Source organism: Mustela nivalis (genome assembly GCF_964662115.1).
Source record: "Mustela nivalis genome assembly, chromosome: 19".
Taxonomy (NCBI): Eukaryota; Metazoa; Chordata; class Mammalia; order Carnivora; family Mustelidae; genus Mustela; species Mustela nivalis.
The window spans coordinates 38240194-38260427 of record NC_139038.1 but is presented as its reverse complement, the minus strand read 5'-3'; the positions used below and the strand labels follow the sequence as shown (position 1 = coordinate 38260427).

The following is a 20234-nucleotide window of genomic DNA, read 5'->3' as shown; positions in this document are numbered from 1 at the left end:
AACAGGTTGGACCCCCTCCCCTTAGGGTATCCCTGGCTAATGGGAGTTGATCAGTCTCCCCTTCCATTCTTTATGAATGGGTCTAGCTCAGACAGTGGCCCGGGGCTATTACAACAGAATTCAGTTAAGCACAAAAGATGTTTACCAACAGATTTCAACATAGATTTTAACAAATAACAAGAGCTTATTTGACTTTAAGTAAAAAACTCTTTTAAGTTTCACATTTACTACTGTTAACTCAAAAGACGTTTATCCTGATTAACCCAACAAACTTAACTTAGTTCAAATATTTACTTTCCACCTGGTACCACTCCGTTTCGAATGTTTACCTGAGAATGTTTACCTGAGACACGGTGGGAAGATCTGGAGTGGGGGGTGTTAGGTTCAGGGGGCGCTCTTTTTGTTTCTCAACAGTGAAGAACAGAACAAAGTGCCACCAGAAGGCAGAGAAAAGGTTCCCAGTTCTAGAGCTCACCAGCTCCAAGAGAGGAGTGTACGCTATGCTTTCCCGCCAGGAGGGGGGAGGGGTTAAGCAGTCCAAGTCGGGCCAGAGAAGAAAGGGAAACTTCCCCGAAACAAAGAGTGTTTCGGCAGCTGCTTGGGAATATTCCTTACGGTCTCCGTCTCGAGTTAGACTAACCCCAGTTGGTTCCGGTTATAGCCATTGACACAGGAAATGAGTAAAGGAGAAGACCCCACATCTATTAGGAGAAACAAAGAGAAATAAAGTCAGAGTCCCCTTTGCTAGGGATGGTCCAGCAACTAACTCAGGAGAAATACCTGCACCAAGATGTTCATACTCATTCTCCAATTCCTCTATGGCCAAATTACAAATAGAATCACAAGAAGTTATAGAGGTTAATTCTACAGAATGTTGCGGATCTAAAGTCTCTCGAATATCTTCCCAACCTTTCATAGTTCCTTCAAGGCAAGAAATGGTCCTCTAACTTTCAACTGATTTTTAATCTCTTGCCCTACTTTCTGCCAAATTTGCAAGTTTACCATTCCTCCTTTAGGGAACCAAGGACAAAGATCAGACTCCACACCAAAAAATTGCTGCAAAACCTTCTTTGAATACCTAGACCCCTTCTGTTTTTAAGAGGGCCTGCAATACCGTAACAAAAAGATCCTCTTGTTGCACAGGATGAGACTGCCCCGTATTATTTTACTCCTGCCTTCACCCGCCGGCCCAGGCTCCTCTTATTGAAATCCGTACACTTACTTGTACCCACGCGCTCCCATGAAATGTCCCACGGTCCCTGTTTGGGTGCCACTTGTCGCGGCCAGCGCGACGAATCGACCAGGGTAACCGTGGGGGCTAAGAGGATGATGAAAAAAAGTTAAGAGACAAAGTGATGGGGGCAGGAGGGACACTGAAGAGGATGTCCAACAGTGCCAAATTTATTCCACGTCTTACAAGCATTTATAAGGCAAACCAGAATAGGAGGAGCATTACATCGGTACCTAGTCAGATGACCGCAAGTTCCTATAACAAGTTTACATGAACTACAAGCAAACCTCGTGAGCCCAGGTAGTTTCGGCTAAAGCCATTAGCAAGACAGTCAGACAGGGAGTGGATCAGGGAGTGGATCCTGGGAGGTACAGAATGAGGATTAACTAAGAACTCAGGACTCTGGCCACATTGTTCCCTACTGCCGGGATAGTGTGTGGGAAGTCACGTAGGCGAGGCACGACACATAGCACAGACCCTTTCTCAGTGCACTCAACTTTCCCATCCTTAACCTCGTCAAGGTGTCCGGACTTTGAAGGAGACACAAGTCAGGGCCTGGTTTGGTCCTCGACTCCAGCCGTGCCCTGGCCTCCAACATCCTTATATGCTTGCAAGTTAGGAGTGGGTCAGGGATGGCGTAAGGCTCTGAGGAGTTTTGGAAGCAAGGTTTCCAGGACCTCGAGGGGCTGGCTGTTGTTGGCTGTTGTTTTTCATCACTGGTAATAAAACCTGTGTCCGGAGACCCTTCAGATGTGTGTCAGTGGGCCCTATGCTCGGGGGGTGACTGCCAACGCGGATCTTTGGAGGGTTTAGAGATAATTTCCAAAGGAATTGGTAAAGCAGACTTCAAGATCCTGGTTGGGGGTAGGGGTCGGTCAGGCTAGGATTGCCCTTTGCCCTTAGCAGAGCCTTAAGGGGGAGGCAGTTGAGTCCCTAGAGGAATGTCATGCTGCCTGCTTCTAGGGCCTGTCAGTGGGTAGGAAATTCAGTAATTTTTCTTCTGCTTCTGTTTCCCACATCACATAGTTTGGCTGTTGTGGACATCTCTGCTATAAACATTCTGGTGCACGTGCCCCTTCGGGTCACTACGTTTATATCTTTAGGGTAAATATCCAGTAGTGCGATTGCTGGGTCGTAGGGCAGCTCTGTTTTCAACTTTTTGAGGAAGCTCCGTGCTGTTTTACAGAGTGGCCGCACCAGCTTGCGTTCCCCACAACAGGGTAGGAGGGTTCCCCTTTCTCCGCATCCTCTCCAGCACCTGTTGTTTCCTGACTTGTTAATTTTAGCCATTCTGACTGGTGTGTGGTGGTATCTCATTGTGGGTTTGATTTGTATTTCCCTGATGCCGAGTGATATGGAGCACCTTTTCATGTGTCTGTGGGCCATCTGGATGTCTTCTTTGCAGAAATGTCTGTTCCTGGTTTTGGCCATTTCTTGATTGGATTATTTGTTCTTTGGGTGTTGAGTTTGGTAAGTTCTTTATAGATTTTGGATACTAGCCCTTTATCTGATATGTCATTTGCAGATATTTTCTCCCATTCTGTCAGTTGTCTTTTGGTTTTGTTGACTGTTTCCTTTGCTGTGCAAAAGCTTTTGATCCTGATGAAGTCCAAGTAGTTCATTTTTGCCCTTGCTTCCCTTGCCTTTGGCGATGTTTCTGGGAAGACGTTGCTGTGGCTGAGGTCCAAGAGGTTGCTGCCTGTGTTCTCTTCAAGGATTTGGATGGATTCCTGTCTCACGCTGAGGTCCTTCATCCATTTTGAGTCTATTTTTTGTGTGTGGTGTAAGGACATGGTCCAGTTTTGTTCTTCTGTATGTGGCTGTCCCGTTTTCCCAACACTATTTGTTGAAGAGACTTTTTTCCACTGGACATCCTTTCCTGCTTTGTTGAAGATTAGTTGACCATAGAGTCGAGGGTCCATTTCAGGGCTCTCTATCCTGTTCCATTGATCTGTGTGTCTGTTTTTGTGCCAGTACCATACTGTCTTGATGATGACAGCTTTGTAATAGAGCTTGAGGGCTGGAAGTGTGATGCCACTAACTTTGGCTTTCTTTTGCAACATTCAATATTTGGGGTCTTTTCTGGTTCCATATACGTTTTAGGATTATTTGTTCCGTATCTTTGAAAAACATTGATGGTGTTTTGATAGGGATTGCGTTAAATGTGTAGATTGGTTTAGGTAGCATAGATATCTTCACAATATTTGTCCTTCCAATCCATGAGCATGGAATGTTTTTCCATTTCTTTGTGTGTCTTCCTCAATTTCTTTCATGAGTACTTTATAGTTTTCTGAGTAGAGATTCTTTGCCTCTATTTTTAAGAAGATTTTATTTTTATTTGACAGACAGAGATCACAAATAGGCAGAGAGGCAGGCAGAGAGAGCAGAGGAAGCAGGGTCCCTGCTGAGCAGAGAGCCTGATGCCAGGCTTGATCTCAGGACCCTGCGATCATGACCTAAGCTGAAGGCAGAGGCTTAACCCACTGAGCCACTCAGGAGCTCCTCACTCTTTGCCTCTTTGGTTAGGCTTATTCCTAGGTATCTTATGGTTTGGGGTGCAACTTGTAAATGGGATCAACTCCTTAATTTCTCTTTCTTCTGTCTTGCTGTTGGTATATAGAAGTGCAACTGACTTCTGTGCATTGATTTTATATCCTGACACTTTACTGAATTCCTATACAAGTTCTAGCAGATTTGGAGTGCAGTCTTTTGGGTTTTCCACATACAGTATCATATCATCTGCAAAGAGTGAGAGTTTGACTCTTGCTTTGCTAATTTGGATGCCTTTCATTTCTTTTTGTTGTCTGATTGCTGAGGCTGGGACTTCTACTATTGTGTTGAACAGCAGTGGTGATAATGGACATCCCTGCCATGTTCTTGACCTTAGAGGAAAAAGCTGTCAGTTTTTCCCCATTGAGAATGATATTGCTGTGGGTTTTTCATAGATGGCTGTGATGATCTTGAGGTATGTACCCTCCATCTCTACACTGTGAAGAATTTTGATCAGGAAGGGATGCTGTACTTTGTCACATGCTTTTTCAGCACCTATTGAGAGTATCATGTGGTTCTTGTTCTTTCTTTTATAAATGTATTGTATCACATTGATCGATTTGCAGATGTTGAACCAACCTTGCAGCCCTGGAATAAATCCCACTTGGTCGTGGTGAATTATCCTTTTAATGTCCTGTTGGATCCTATTGGCTAGTATTTTGGTGAGAATTTTCGCATCTGTGTTCGTCAAGGATATTGGTCTGTAATTCTCTTTTTGATGGGGTCTTTGTCTGGTTTGGGGATCAGGGTAATTCTGGACTCATAAAATGAGTTTTGAAGCTTCCTTCCATTTCTGTTTTTTGGAACAGTTTCAGAACAAATACTCATTATCCTTTAAATGTTTGGTAGAATTCCCCTGGGAAGCCGTCTGGCCCTGGGCTCTTGTTTGTTGGGAGGTTTTTGATGACTGCTTCAATCTCCTTACTGGTTATGGGTCTGTTCAGGTTTTCTATTTCTTCCTGGTTCAGTTGTGGTAGTTTATAGTCTCTAGGAATGCATCTATTTCTTCTAGATTGTCAGGTTTGCTGGTGTATGGTTGCTCATAATATGTTCTTTTTATTTATTTATTTATTTTTAATTTATTTGACAGAGATCACAAGTAGGCAGAGAGGCAGGCAGAGAGGAAGGAAAGCAGGTTCCCTGCCGAGCAGAGAGCCCTGATGCGGGGCTCGATCCCAGGACCTGGGGGCAGAGGCTTTAACCCACTGAGCCACCCAGGTGCCCCCATCATAAATATTTTTAACATCTTTTTTCCCCAACTGAAAAAACAGAGTGGACAGCATAAACATGGTTTAGTAGATTACATTCAGGGCTTGGGGAAAATGACCAGCTAAGCACTCCCTGCTCATCAGGGAGTCTGCTTCTCCCTCTCCCTCTGCTCACCCCACATTTGCGTTTTCTTGCAAATAAATAAAATATTTTTTAAAATTACCCAACAAAAATATAAAGGCTTTCAAAACAGCTGTAAAGGTTGAATTTTAAATTATTCTGTGATTTTTAAACGGGCCTCATGGGTTTGCAATGTACCGGAGGTCAAGCTGTTTTTCTGCAGAGCCTGAGACATGTAGGGCGCACAGAAGTTACGTCTCCAGCTGCTTCCACCTCACGGGAATGTTCCTTCAGAAAGCAAAACTAATCTTCGTTGGCCTGATTTATGAGGTTTTTAGTGTGGTTGTTTACAAAGATGTAAAAAGAAGGACCGAGAACACTGCCGGGTTCTCGGGTGGCGCTCTGCTGCTGGGGGCACAGGGCTCTGTGGGACGCCCGCCCGGGCTGGGTGCGTCCTGGCTGCTTCAGAAGGTCTGGAGACAGTTTCTTCAGGACTGTCCCCGTTTCCAGAATATTTATTCTCAGACCAAGTGCCGACATGACCGCACAGGCGCGCGCGCTCTCTGCAGGTGTTGGGAGGACACGGCCCGGAGCCTTGCGGGGGGTGGGGGAGAGGCCCCGGGCTACCCCTCATCTGTTCTCGGCGGGGCGGCCACGGCCGCACTGCTCTCCTTCTCTCGGAGGCTCTCAGTGAGGTTTTCTCACCAGAGCTAGTCTTTGCTGAGAGACAGCTCGCGTCTGGAATAATCGGTTGCAGACTGAAGGGTTCAGATGTGTGACGACGCGCACGTGTGACAGTGGCACTGGGTGGTTGTGTGGCTCACACAGTTTCCTACAGAATATTTGGTGGCTTAGTTTTGTGGACCGAAGACAGACGTTCCCCCGTCTCCCACTCCTCCCGCCGACGTGTGCGTCCCTCAGTGCGAACTGCAGGCTTCCCGCTCGGGAGTCTGAGGCTGGCTCTAGGGAAGGCAGGCAGGGGTTCTGTCAGGGCTCCCGGCTGACCTGAACTGACCCCGAGCCACCCAGTGAGTGGTGCGGGGAATGCAGCCTCAGGTAAACCTCATCTGTTTATTAAGCTTTACTACTTTTTAAAAAAATTATTTTATTTATTATTTATTTGACAGAGACACAGCGGGAAAGGGAGCACAAACAGGGGGAGTGGGAGAGGGAGAAGCAGCTTCCAGCTGAGCAGGGAGCCCGATGCAGGGCTCGATCCCAGGACCCTGGGATCATGACCTGAGCCAAAGGCAGACGCCCAACGACTGAGTCACCCAGGCGCCCCTAAGCTTCACTTTTTAAAAGCCTTTAGTATTTCTTCCAAAACAAACCCTTTCACGTGAAAATCTTGGGTTTTATGAAAATAACGTAGTGTGAGGATTTTCTCTAAGAGAATGAAAGGTTGGAGACCTCGGAGAGGGCCAGTGGTTCTTGGACCGCCTGTCGTTTAAAACATCAAGGGGAACCGAGCACGATCGTAGCAGCTGCGTGACACAGGCTCTGGTCTCTCGCCGAACTCGGAGAAACCATCTGGAGCACATGAGGCACAGACCAGAGTTGAGGACCATTCTGTGAGGAAATTTCCCTCCGTTCAGTGACACGGGATCTCCTCCAGCAACTAAATCAGAATTTTAAAAGGGAAAGTAAGTTAATCAAGGATTCAAAAGAGGCAAAGGCAGTGACACGGGCTCAGGCATCCAGGCCAAGCACGGGGCACTCGGGACCGGTCATGGTGGGTGGCAGGTCCCACGGGACTCCGTGCGATGCGGCACCCAGAGTTCTCCTGCGGATTTCCGTTTCCCAGAACGTGAGCTTCAACCCTGGTCTTCAAGACCAAGAGTGACCAGCTGTTTGCCCCGACCGCACTAGGCCCAGGGCTCTGATGTCCTCGGGGAGCAGGGGGAGAACCACCGCTAGCGTGGGGCGGGGACACCCCCGTGCGGGCATCTGTCTCTGTCTCTTCCGGCGGGGAGCAGCGGGGACATGTCGGAGACCTCAGTGTCCTCCAGGCAAGACCGTGCACCGTTAGCCAACAGCCGTCGCCCAGACGCAATGAAACCGCTCGTTTTGTATTTGCCACACCCAGCGTCAGGACCCTGAAACCAAGAGTCGCGTGCTTCTCCAACTGAACCAGAGAGGGGGCCCCCCGGTTTCACTTCTGACCCCTTAGAGCTGAGGTGTTCGAGAAGGAGCGCTACCACCTTGCTCTCAAGCCCAGGCGGGTTTCTCAAAAGCCTCCTGCCCGCTCTACCAGCTCTAGCCCACCACAGCTCTGCAGCAGAAAACGAGGCTTTTCTCCTCCAGTCTGATCGCAGCGTTTCTGTGACGTCGCTTGCCCGCTTTGTGCTGTGTAGCGACAGCTGGTCCGAGAAGCGGACTGAGACGGTCTCCGCTGGCGCAGGGAGGGAGCACGGGGGGGCTGCCAGCGGGCCGGGGGGGCTGCCAGCAGGCTGGGAGGTCTGCACACACAGCCTGCGCGGGACACGACGGCCACGCGCCCCTGTCTGGTTCTTCCCACTCAGTTCTGTCAAGGATGTGTGTCCTCATGCTCACGGAGTGGAAGGGCTGATCCTGCCCCACCGGCAGCGCATTTTCTCGCAGGGACGCTGTCTGCGCCGGGCCCGGGGCTGCTGTCCTTCCCTGGGGCCGCCTGCAGAGGGAGATGCGATGCTGGGGGCTCTTTCCTGGGGCCTGCTGCCCTGTTGCCCTGACATCCCAGCTGCTGGGTCACCCCCCAGCATCCCTGTCACCGGGGCCCATGACCCTGGGTGGGCTCATCTAGGCCCAGGCCCCGCGGTGGGGCCACATGCATTGCAGAGTGCCCTGCAGGAGGGGCAGCCTGGCGACAGCCGCCTCCAACACAGCAAAGACTTCTGTGCTGCCTTTTTAATAATTTGAGGTTGTTTATTTTTTAAAAGATTTTATTTATTGGGGCACCTGGGTGGCTCAGTGGGTTAAAGCCTCTGCCTTCGGCTCAGGTCATGATCCCAGGGTCCTGGGATGGAGCCCTACATCGGGCTCTCTGCTCTGCAGGGAGCCTGCTTCCTCCTCTCTCTCTGTCTGGCTGCCTCTCTGCCTACTTGTGATCTCTGTCTGTCAAATAAATAAAATCTTTTTTTTTTTTAAAGATTTTATTTATTTATTTGACAGATCACAAGTAGGCAGAAAGGCAGACAGAGAAGGGGGGGACGTAGGCTCCCCGCTGAGCAGAGAGTCCGGTGCGGGGCTCAATCCCAGGACCCTGGGATCATGACCTGAGCCGAAGGCAGCAGCTTAACCCACTGAGCCACCCAGGTGCCCCGAGGTTGTGTTTGTTAAAGACTGTATTTATTTGTCAGAGAGAGAGGGCGAGAGCAAGGGCACAAGCAGGGGGAGCAGCAGAGGGGAAGCAGCTCCGGTAGAGGAGGGAGCCCGACGCGGCACTCGATCCAGGACCCCGGGATCATGACCTGAGCCAAAGGCAGTTGCTTCAGTGACCGAGCCACCCTGGCGCCCCTCTTGGCTTCTTCCTACACAGATGAGGATGTCCACGCTCTCACAGCCATGACTATGAACTCGTGAAGCGTGTGCTCTCAGCTCAGCGAGAGGGACCTCCCGTGAGGTCATGCTCCCTGCCGCACATAGCCGGGCTCCGCTGATTCGAGCTGTGTACTCACAGTCGTGTGTTAACTCGGGCCACGCGGCCGCACTCGTGCGGTTCTCACGGGACACCGTGGGCAGGTGCGCACAGACCGCCCAACCCGCCAGCAAGAGGCCCGTCTGTGGGTCCTCTGTGAGCTGGCGGGGGAAAGCATATCAAGAACGTGCTGGTGGCTGCGGCGTGCAGTGCTTGGACCAGCGTCTGTGCGACCGCAGAGCACCGGCCCGGCGTGCTCCTCCAGATCCCGACCCCGGCCTGCGGTCCTCCCATGCAGTGCGAGCAAGCACGGCCATCCCGACACGGGGCCGTGGCTCCCCAGGGGAGGTCTGGAGCTGCTCCTCAGTCCTTGGCGCATTTCCAGCGAGGTTGCCGGTTCAGCTCTGTGTGTCCTGGCGGTGTGCACTGCACCTGTCTCCTTGCTGCCCATGGGTGTCTCTCTCACTGTGGACGCGCCCCTGAGGCACGCGAGTCCTAAAATCCCAAGGCCGGCTCTTAGGTGTCGTTCCTCAGAGTTCGTCTGGGGTTAGAGCCCACGGAGTCACTGGGGACGCCGCTGTCGTAAGGCTTCCCCTCCGCTTTTCTACTAAGCTTTAGGCTTAGCCTCAAACCCATCCAGAGTTCCGCAGTACATGGTCTAAAGGAAGGTTCCGTGTCATCCTGCGTCCGCTCTCCTCTCCCGGCACTGCTTACTGAGAAGACGGCCCTTTCCCCACTGAGTGAGCCTGACGTCAGGGCGTGGGGATGGACGTCCGGGACTGCGGGCTCCCAGCTGTCCCTGCCTGTGTCCCAGCGCCCTGAGGTGTTTCTCCGCGGCCCCGCAGCACAGTTGGGAACCAGGGATTGAGTTTTTCCATTTCATTCTTTTACTGTAAGATAGTTCTGGCTTTTTGAGGTCCTTTAGATTCCATTTTATGATGGGTTTTCCCATTTCTGCAAAGAAACATTACTGAATTTGGTACAGGTCGAATCATATCATTTTGGGCATTTGTCATATTTTAGGATTGAGGTTTCCTTCCCGCAAACAGAGACTTCTGTCCGTGCGTCTCTGGTCGCGTCCGTGGGGTCCGTGGTCTGCATCCTCCACCTTCCCGGCGCTCTGCCACGCGGAACTGTGTGACATGCTCCCTGGATGGTTAGTGGAGGGAAACACTCCGGCGTCCGCAGTGTTGTGTCCTGCGACATCGTGAACGGGCTTGGGGACTCCGTCGTGGCCACGTCACTGTATTTCTTCTTTTCCAGTTCGGATGCTTTTACTTTCTCTGGTGCCCGACTGCTCCGGTGCAAACGGGCACGCGGGGCTGGAGCGGGCAGGACTGCACGGAGCTAAGAGGCAGCGCGGGGGTCTCGTGCCGTGTGTCTCCGGCAGGACGCGCGCTGTGGGGTCCGCCTAGGTGGCCTCTGTTGTGGTGCCGCCTTCCTGCTCTTCCATGCTTGCGGCTGCTGTGTTGTCCCCGCGCTACCCCGGCGGCTGGAGGTGCAGGCACCCCTGCTGTGGATGAGCCCCCGGGATGGAGCGTGGCCCCCCGGCCTGCTGTCGGAGGACATTGGCGGTGTTTTCGGCAAGCGCTCTCCACACTCGTGCTCATCGTAGATTTCCGTGACTTTGGTGTTGCAGTGATGCTGGCCCTGGGGACGCGTGGGGAGGACAGAGCGGCCGTGTCTCCAGGATCGTGTGCATGTCACACGCGTTGGCTGCTGGGTAGGCTGCCAGTGGGCGCTTCTCCTGGCATCTCATGTCTGCAGACCCGGCCGTGTCCCCTCCATCCCGCCCGACTGGAGGAGCTGCGGCAGTGGGCTGGCAGTCTGGCTGAAAGCCGTGAAGTCTGCTGGGCTCTTTGAAGAACCAGTGTCGCGTTTGCCGGCTTCTCTCCGGCCTCTGCCCCATCTGTCTCTCCTGTCACTAGCGTGCGTCTGGCGAGCCCCTGGTCTAGTCTATGATGCCGTGAAGACGCGGGCTCTGCTTGTGGCCCGAGTCGGAGCTGCAACCGTGAGCGCTGGAGGCCTGTGGTCCAGGCTTTGTGTCAGGGCTTTCCGATTTCCCTTGGGACTTCTCCTGTGGGCCGCGGTGGAGGCGGCTTTCCAGAGCTCTTTGAGCTCCATCTGTCCGGGGCCGTGGCTGGAGCATCCGCATCTCCGACGATTCCCGCACAGGGCCTTCCTCACAGCCAGTGTGGCCCTCGGGACGCATGGGAGAGCACGGCCTACCTGGAATGGCCCGGCCTGGCCCGGCGGCTTCTCTGTTCCTCGTTGCTCTGTTGACATTTTCTTCCAGGCGGCAGGCTCGATGTCACTCCTCTTCCACGTGTGCCTCTCCCTCGTCTGTCTTCTCTGGAAACTGTAGGGATTTTTTTTTTTTTTTAAGATTTTTTTTATTTACTTGACAGACAGAGATCACAAGTAGGCAGAGAGGCAGGCAGAGAGAGAGGAGGAAGCAGGTTCCCTGCTGAGCAGAGAGCCCGATGTGGGGCTCGATCCCAGGACCCTGGGATCATGACCTGAGCCGAAGGCAGAGGCTTTAACCCACTGAGCCACCCAGGCGCCCCTAGAAACTGTAGGGATTAAGGACCTCGGACACCATTAAGTTCTGAGTTTTCCTTTATGCCCTACACTACTTGGGTTGGCTCCGCCCTCCCCCAGCCTGGGCACTGGCCCTGCAGGCGACCCCATTGGACACGGGGTGCCCCCAGCAGAGGCCGGTGCCGATGTGTCTGTGAGTGACCATCACGGGACCCTGTCGGCTGTGCATTCACGCGTCCCGGAGAAGCGCACAGACCTCGTTCCATCTGGAGGGGCGCCCCGGGCCGTTGTCACTCCGTCCCCATCAGGGAGGGCTGTTCCAGGCGCACCCCCGCCGCCTTCCACGGGGCTGTGCGGTTGGGGTCAGACCCTTGCCCGCCCGTGCTGCGGGCTTCACGGCTTCTCTCCGGCTGTGCCCGGGTTTCGCCGTGGCCATTTGCTGGTGCTCCGTGCACTCACCGGCCCATCCTGCAAACCCCTTACTGGCCTCTGGCTCCAGCGTGCCTCTCCGGGCGCCTTCCTCTAGTGTCGGTCTTTGTCCTCCCGTTCCTGGAGCTTATTTAAGACTGTTTGGAAGTCTCCTAAGTCCAGCGTCTGGCTGCTCCCGGGAGGGTTCTGTCCCTCTTCCCTTGGGTGTGGCCATGCTGTCTTGGCGTGTCCCGTGTGAATCGGGACACCCGGGCGAGTGCTGGGTGCAGAACTGGGTTCGTGCTTGGTCATCGGCCCTCTCTGTGCTCCAGAGCCTCCAGCAAGGCCGGTTCCCCTGGCTTCTGGCTCTTTGTCCAGCACCCACGCTCCCATTCCCAGGGCCACTCATCCCGCGGACGCGCCCGCCCGCCCCACGCCGCACTCAGCCGGTCTGCTCTCTTCCAGGGCCCGCGCACCTCTCCAGGCTTTCCGGCAAGTGCTTCAGCCTGCTGGAGTCCACGTGAGTGAGCTGGGTGCCGGCGGGGGCGGCTGCAGGGACCCCCCTGACGCGCCTGTGCCCCCAGGTACAAGTACGAGTTCTGCCCCTTCCACAACGTGACGCAGCACGAGCAGACCTTCCGCTGGAACGCCTACAGCGGGATCCTGGGGTGAGCAGGGGGCCCCGGGCCCCGGGCTGGCGTCCCCCCACTCCCGCCCTGCCTCACGCACTCCGTTCGCCCTCAGCATCTGGCACGAGTGGGAAATCGTCAACAGCACCTTCCGGGCCATGTGGATGCGCGATGGCGACTCATGCCGCACCCGGAGCCGGCAGAGCAAGGTGGGATCGTGGGGAAGGGTCCGAGGGCGTGGGTACTGGCCCCCCCAAGCCTACCCACCAGCTATCCCCGCAGGTGGAGCTTACCTGTGGAAAAAGCCACCGCCTGGCCCACGTGTCCGAGCCGAGCACTTGCGTCTACGCACTGACGTTTGAGACGCCTCTGGTCTGCCACCCACACTCGTTGTTAGGTAGGACCCCCCAGCCGGCCGGGCAGTGTGGAGGGGGTGGGTAGGAGCGCGGCTCAGCTGGCTTCTGTTGGACCCTAGTATACCCTGCGCTTCCCCCGGCCCTGCAGCAGCGGTGGGACCAGGCGGAGCAGGACCTGGCTGACGAGCTCATCACAGTACAGGTGAGGTGTGGGGTGGGCACCCCCTCCCCTGGGCACAGCGCAGCCTGGAGCTGGCTCTTCCCTCCTCCCCCTGTCCCCAGGGCTACAGCAAGCTGCTCCGAGCACTTTTTGAGGACGCTGGCTACCTACGGCCTCTAGAAGGAGAGTCAGCGCAGGAAGGAGCGGTCAAGGACCCGGTGTTCCAGACCTTAGAGAGCTGCAGTGAGGTAGGGAAAGGGCAGGGCGGCCAGCCCCAAGATGGCCCCCAGCACTGCTCCGCACCCCTGCCCTCGGGGCTTATCTGTCGCAGGCGCACAGAGAGCTGGTGAAGGAGCTGCGGAGACTGCAGAGTGTGCTGACACAGCACGGCATCCCCTACGCCAGGCCCGCGGGTGAGTCATGCCCCTTGCGGGGCCCCGGCCCCCTGTGGGACCTGCGGCCTGCAGGCCAGGGCCTGTGCTGACTCCTGCCGCTTGCTGTTCTGGCAGGAACTCCCAGCTCCGAGCACGTGGGCCCCAAGACACCCACAGACGGGACAGCAGAGCAGCTACGAGGCGACCCAGGACTGCGTGGGAACACCTTGTGACCCGAGACAGGCCAAGGGCAGCCCTAGACCCGCGGGGAGGGGGGCAGGAGGGAGCCGCTTCCTCTGGGCCCGGGAGGGACTCAGGCTCGGCTCAGAGAGGCAGACAGAATAAAGACTCAAAGTTTTAATTAATTCCTGTACTGATAAAAATAATTCCATGGATTCTGTAAACCGCTGCATAAATGCTGTAGTGTAAAAAACTTTAAACAAGTGTTAACTCGGAACAATTCACTACAAGTAAATGATTATGCATTATAAATACTACTTTCTGGGTTAAAGTTCCATTCCGGTAACGTTCTCCTCTAATACCTAGAACGTAAGCGGAGGCTTCCCTAAATCCCCCCCACAAAGCCACCCACCAAGTGAGGTCTCCTGTGGCCCCAAGTGAGGTCTCCTGTGGCCCCAGTTACACCGGCCGCGGAGGCGGGACGTGGCCACGACCACAAGCGCCGAGAGGCGGGAGCAGCTACACCCAGCACCGTGGCCACCCACCTGCAGGTTAGCCGAGGCTCCCCACCCACGGGGCGGGAAGGACCCCAACAGGCAGTCCCCCGGGGGCCCACTCGGGCGGTTCTCTGGGTCCCCATGGCTCCTGTCTTGCCCACCGCATGGCAAGAACCAACCAGAGCAACTTCTACAGGCTTCAAGCTGAAGTGCCTGCCCTTAGTCCACACTTTGAAAACGTCTAGACTAGGTACTGATAATAAACATTGTCCTGTTTCCCAAAAATGACCAAAGGCCTAAATGGGAAACGATGCATAAATATTAATAAAAATAAAGAATTTTAAACGGTGATAACAGTAGCACAAAATATACGTAATTTCTAAGAGCTAATAAATGATCACTGTCATTAAAAACAAAGTAGATTCACTAAAACCAAGTCAACAGTCACCTTCGTAGCGGGCCAGCTGCGGAACGTCATGGAGCCGCCCTGGAAGTGAGAGCTATCGTTATGTCCTAAGTTAAGAAAAGTTTTCAACCTCTTACTCTAGTAAATATTTGGTTACTGATAAGAATTTACACCGAGCCGCTTACAAAATGCTATGAAAAGTCTTTGGCAAAGCCACGTGTGGGCCCAGACCTCCGGGCCAGAGGGGCCGCACCTGTTCCCGCCGCCTCTACAGCGTCGCGAGGACGACAAAGTCTGGGCCGACTACACACATCCTCTGCTTCTCCCCAGATTTCTAGGAAAACAACCCAGCGTGGACCAGAGAAAATTCAGGTCGTCCCCAAAACCACACCAGCTCTCAGGAGCATTTTTGCCAGGGCCAGGTGGCTGGGCTCTCCCTACAAGCCTGGGGTCACCTGAGTGACCCTGGTGACCCCCTGGGCTACCCCGGAGCAGGGGGCGAGTCTCTGGCCTCAGGCCGCCCAATGGGGGGCCCGGCAGGCTCCCAGGGCTGCAGAGGCTCAGGGACAGCTTTGCGAGATGAACGAGATGAACGTGAGAGCCTCCGCCATCAGGCTCCTGGGAGCGACAAGCCCGAGGGAAGGGCCTCGTCCGCCCCTCATGTGAGGCTCAGGCACTTAGACAAGCGGCTGCGGGTCACGGAGCACGATCGGGGCTCGGCGCCTGGCGCCACTGCATGCTCCTGGCCTAGAAAACCAGTTAGCGAGTGCGCACAGGGTGAGGGTCCTTCCGCAGACTGTCTTTCGGCGTCACTGCTACAGATAGTTTGCACTTAACTGGAAAACTAAAAAAATTAGGCATTTCTCACTACTAGATAAACGCTCATTTCATTAAGTACTCATTTCAGAATAGGAAATCTAAGAGCTTTACCATACCACGGGTTAACGAACGGACAGGAAACTGTGTAAGTTCACAGTCCACATATAAAGCTTCGCATTACCGCGTATTAAAAAACCACAAACCTAGAAAGCAGCTTACAGCAACTCAGTGTAACGCCCCCAGTTTACAAAGTGCTTGGCAAGGTCACCTGCGTCATTCCTGAGCCTGTGGGGCTGGCTGGGCGGGCTCCAGGGGGGTGCACCCCTGAGGCTGGAGAGGCAGCGGCCGCAGCCCAGGCTGTGAACACAGGAACAGTCACCATGGGAGGGGCTGGCCCTCACAGTAGGGGCAGGGGGGCGCGCCCGCAGCACACGACTCGCAGAGCACGCGGTGCTGGCAGGGCTGGAGGACGGCACCACGGGCGCGCTCCCGGCACACGGCGCACTGCTTGGCTCGCAGCTGGAAGATCACCTGTGGGGTGAGACGCGACCAGTCGGCGGTGGGGTCGGCGGCCTGCTGCAGCCAAACCAAGGCCCCAGGAAAACCACGGACGGGGCCTCCATGGGACGTCGGAGAAGGTGGCCCCGGCTGCAGAGTCAGGGCCGGGGAACCCCTGACAAGACCCAGGAGCTGAGCAGCCGCACAGGCACGGAAGGGGGCAGCCCTGCAGGTGGCCACCTTGAGGGACTAGGACCACATGGAGGCCCCAACCGCGCCCTGTGGCCAGCAAACTTGAGGGGCTGGGCTCGTAGGCACCCTGACTTGGGACCCGGGCCTCCGGCCAAGAGAGCAGACAGAGCCTGGGGGGCTGTGCGGCCATGGGAGGGGAACAGTGTGTGAGGGCCGTGGAACCTTCCAGATGTTCTCACAACAGGCCCTGCTGTAGAAGGGATTTACAGCCCAGGGTGGAGAACACAAAGGGTGGAAGCAGGCAGAGATCTGCCCTGGGACCTGGGGTGACCTCGGGGAGGGGCCACTCTGGCTCTGATCCCGCCTGGCGGGAGGGGCGCCCAGCCCGTCCTCGTCCTCTGAGGGCAGAGCCGGCAGGGAGGGGACAGACCGGCTCCGCTGGCCTTGGCAGCTGCCTGGAGCCAACACCAGGACTCACCCCGTCCACGGCTTCCAAGTCCAGGCGCAGCCGACTCTGCAGCGAGTGCAGCTGGGGCAGAGGGACGGCGCCCAGGTCGGCGCAGCGCCGCAACCCGCGGCCCTCCAGCTCCTCCTGCAGCCGCCGGAACTGGGCCTCCACCTCCTCCTTCTTCTGCAGCGCCAGCTGCCGCGCGCTGTCTGCCGCCAGGGCCCGCTCCTTCGCCTCCTGCGCCTCCCGCTGCCATGCGTCACAGGCCTGCAACCCAGGGGGAGAGAAGGCTGCAGCAGCGGGCGGCAAGGTGTGCGCCGCCCCGCCCCCGGCCATGGGCGCACCTGTCCCGCCTCCCCTCCAGCCTCCTTGTGCCCCACTGGCGCGCACCTGCTTCACCTGCTGCCAGGACTCCTCCCACTGCCGGATCTTCCTCTTGGCCTCGTCCAGCTGCCGCCGGACACGTGCCAGCTCAGCACCGCTGGGACTCGTGCTTGCCGGCGGGGCGGGGCCGCTGTTCAGGATGGGGGACGGACTGGGTGAGAAGCTGCCGGAAACAAAGTCCCAGATGCTCCCAGGGACGCCGTTCAAGCCTGTGTGTGGAGGGGACGGGAGCGGTCACTGGCGACAGCGCTGAAACGCCACCTCTGGGCCCCGCTGACAGCGACCCCCACCACCATCTTTTGCCGCAGCCTCTTCCCGGCCACTCAGGGCGCGTAAACAGAAGAGGAACTGAGGTCAGAGCTGTCACCGCGCGAACCCTGGCCCCCGAAACCCCCTCGCTTCAGTCTGGAGGCCCGGGAGCTGTGGGGTCGCCTACGGGGAGGCATGTGCGGCCTGAGAGTGTCGGGAGGTGCGCGAGTGAACCGTCCCCGATGAGGAAATAAAGCGAGGGCTGGTGCCGCTGTGTGCTGGGTCCCGAGTGACGTCCCAGGTCCCCCTACTCCCAGGTGACAGACGGGGCCACCCTGACAGCGGGCTACGTGTACAGCCCATCCTTGTGCCCCAAAGCACCGCCAGCAGACTGAACAGGGGACCCCCTCGGGCAGTGGCCACCCCCGAGTCTGGGCGGTATGACCATGTGGGGGACCCGGCTCACCTAAGGAGCTGTAGGATGCGGTGGAGGGGCCCAGCGCCCCGGGCTCCGACCTGAGGGCCGGCGGCTGCTGGGGGGGCGTCATGGCCGAGGAGACGAGAGGCCCCGACAGGGACTGGGACAGCGAGCTGAGCGGGGAGGTGGACAGCGACGAGGATGAGTGCAGGGACGGGGAGCGGGGCGGGCAGCCCGGGACGGTGACAGGCACCGAGCCCCCCAGTGACCTCGGACCTGCAGAGAGCGGACGTGGTCGAGTGAGCAGGTGGGGCTGGGGCCGGCCTGACCACCGTGCTGGACCGTGGTGGCTGCGCCCAGGTCTCCGCAGAGACCACGATGCTAGCTAGGCCAGAGGCCCCAAGGGGTCGGGGGGCTGACCACAGACTGGCCATGGGACCCTCCGAAGAGAAAGCCCGGCCAGCCCAGCTAAGAGCCCCGGTGCTCTGACCTACCTGCCGGGCCCAGGTCGGCGCTGTCATGCTCTTCCAGCTCTCTGTCTAGGGCGGGGAGGCCAACGTCGCGGAGATGAAGGTCCAGAGAAGGACCTGGAGAACAGGATGTCCCGTGAGTGTGGGGCCGCACCAGAGCCTGGCCCATGCGAGAGATGCGCACTCTCCTTGCCCAGACCATGGCGCTGGTAGGGCTTCTGGGACCCCAGCACGCTCTCAGCCCGTCTGTTACTGGAATAGAGGCCTGGAACAACATGGGGCTCCCCACCTCCCAAAGCTTTCCCTCTCCTGCAAGCAGGGGTCTCCCTCCCCTCATCCCCTCCCCCTCTGACACAGGCCCCCAGGCACCTGGCTCCGGGCCAGCAGCCCCAAGAGCTTCTCAATTCCAGCAGCCGCACAGCGGTCGACTCCGGGAAGGGGCGGCCAGAGGACACCCCCACCAGCCATCTGTGTGACTCCTAGGACACCCGCTGGGCCCGAGCTGCCGCCATCTTCCGGCCCAGGGTCCACAGAAGACCCAGGGGCGCTGAAGGCACAGCACGAGGTCAGCCACACAGCCCCACCGTGCACCCTTCCGTGAAGCAGGTGGCCTTTCCCGTGTGGCTGAGCCTTGCTCCTCCCCTGCCAGCCAGCAGGCCCTCCGACCCCCCGACGGCCTGTCACGTGCAACAGGAACAGTCTCTGGAAGCCACAGGGTGTCGCCCGCCCCCAGAGCCCCAGGCCCAATGGCCATGCCAGAGCCCGAGGCACGCACCCTGGAGGCCCAAGTTGGGCCTGCTTGTTCGGGGTCTGTGAGCCACACTTCTGGAGCCTTCTGCTTCGGCCCTGCCCCCAGCCTCCTAGTGTCCAAGTCGCCTGAACTGTGACAAATGACAGCAAACCAGAGGCACCAGGAGGAGGAGCCACTGCTCATTGCTGACCACATCCCACCCTCGGCTGGGCCCAGACTCCTGGCTGTGCCGCGGCTCCAGGGACATGCCCGGAAGCAGCAGGGGGACCATGACCAAGACCAACAGCTGGGTTAGAATCCAGGAGCGAAGCCCAAACCTCCCGGCGGCTGCAGAGAAACTACCACCCTTCAAACAAAAAGCATCTACCGTAATTACCAGGGAATTACTGTATTTATGGGGAAACCCAGGCAGGGAGAGGGTTAGAAACGGGACTTCGGAACCACTGCAGGCTTGGGACAGGCAGACTTCCCGGGAGCCGGCTGCAGGACGCCTGCGGATCAGAGCTGGGGTCTGGCCCCCAGCCACACCACCCCTTCCCTGTCCATAGGGCTGGTGGACACCGCTTACCACCGTGAAGCCCACTGAGCTGGCCGCAGGGATGGTGCCTTGTGCTCTGCTGGCTCCTAGCGGCCGGCCTAAAGGCAGCTCCAGGCTAAGTCTCCTATCGCAGGCACACACCGCCCTTTCCTCCAGCCCATGTGGAGGGGAGATGTGGGCTTGCTGGGACTGGGACTCGGGGCGGGGGAGGGGGGGCATGGCCGGGAGCGCACAACGGGGGGCACCGTGCAGGCATGCCCTGCCCTGCCCCCCCCCCCGCCCTGCTTTGGATTCCCATGCCCAAGAGAACTGTACCCAGGTCAGCCGGCCTCCCCCACCCCCACTGCGGCCTGCCCGCTCAGGAGGAAACACTCTTCCAACAAAGGTTTTAGGGTCTCCTGTGGCTCCCATTTAGGGAGGAGGTGAGCACGCACAGTGGCTGCCGGGCTCGAGCCCACCCCTGCTGCTCTGAGGAGCAAGAAGCCGAGGAGCCAAGCACAGGACACAGGGCTGTGGTCCTCCGTGGGGCTGTAGAGAAAGACCCCGCGCCAGAGCAGCCAGGGAACCCACTGTGGCACTGGAAGGCCCTGGCAGCCCTGCACCAGACGGCTGCAGGGACAACGGACAGATAGAGTCCCTCAGGCAGACACGGCTCAGCTGGGGCCCACAGGGCCCCTTCCTCCTGGTGGGCTCCCCCAGCCCGTGCTTCTCCGGCCTTTCTTTACAGCCAGGACCCCACCAACACACACACGCCTGCCTGCTGGCCCACTCCTTCCTAAGACCCAGCAGCACAGGCCACCTGCATCCTGGGGCCACCCAAACCGAGCACCAGAGGAGGTGGCTTCCAACAGCACCCCACGAATCTGCCCCATGAGTCCATCGCACTGTTAGGAGAGAAGGTGAGAGCAAAGTCCACAGGGCCAGCTTCCTCCCATGGCTCCGGGGCAGGCTCAGTCCTGCTGGTGTTGCTGGCAACCCCTGGCAGTCTTGGGCCAGTGGACACCCCAGCCCTGGCCTCGGCTGTCCCAAGGCCACCCCTCCACGTCCGGGCCGAATTGTTACCTTCTTAGACACATCGCACTGGGTTAGGACCCATGCACGTGACCTCGTTTTACCTTGACTACATCCGCAAGGCCTGTTTCCAAATAAAATCCCGTTCTCAGGGATTAGAACGGAGAGCTACCTTTTGA

General features: G+C 57.1%; 2 protein-coding genes across 34 annotated transcripts in view; one reads left to right on the top strand and one right to left on the bottom strand.

The window, feature by feature from the left end:
• GNPTG (N-acetylglucosamine-1-phosphate transferase subunit gamma) overlaps window positions 1-13691 on the top strand; it is a 37259-nt gene extending 23568 nt beyond the window's left edge. Inside the window, exons 4-11 of the mRNA XM_082713735.1 lie at window positions 12141-12195; window positions 12260-12343; window positions 12420-12513; window positions 12587-12701; window positions 12780-12862; window positions 12943-13068; window positions 13152-13233; window positions 13330-13691. Coding sequence (XP_082569861.1) covers window positions 12141-12195; window positions 12260-12343; window positions 12420-12513; window positions 12587-12701; window positions 12780-12862; window positions 12943-13068; window positions 13152-13233; window positions 13330-13427 — 737 coding nt within the window. The 3' untranslated portion in view covers window positions 13428-13691. The remainder of the gene's footprint in view (window positions 1-12140; window positions 12196-12259; window positions 12344-12419; window positions 12514-12586; window positions 12702-12779; window positions 12863-12942; window positions 13069-13151; window positions 13234-13329) is intronic.
• UNKL (unk like zinc finger) overlaps window positions 6199-20234 on the bottom strand; it is a gene marked incomplete at its 5' end in the record, with an annotated part of 41625 nt that continues 27589 nt past the window's right edge. For 30 of the 33 annotated variants that reach the window (XM_082713628.1, XM_082713653.1, XM_082713648.1 and 27 more), the window contains 5 exons: window positions 13537-15627; window positions 16265-16501; window positions 16625-16827; window positions 17334-17561; window positions 17780-17872. In XM_082713628.1, the coding sequence (XP_082569754.1) occupies window positions 15472-15627; window positions 16265-16501; window positions 16625-16827; window positions 17334-17561; window positions 17780-17872 (917 nt within the window). In that variant the 3' untranslated portion in view covers window positions 13537-15471. Of the gene's footprint in view, window positions 7761-13536; window positions 15628-16264; window positions 16502-16624; window positions 16828-17333; window positions 17562-17779; window positions 17873-18124; window positions 18303-20234 lie in introns of those variants that run through there. The other 3 variants (XR_014306241.1, XR_014306242.1, XM_082713651.1) reach the window with 2 other exon arrangements.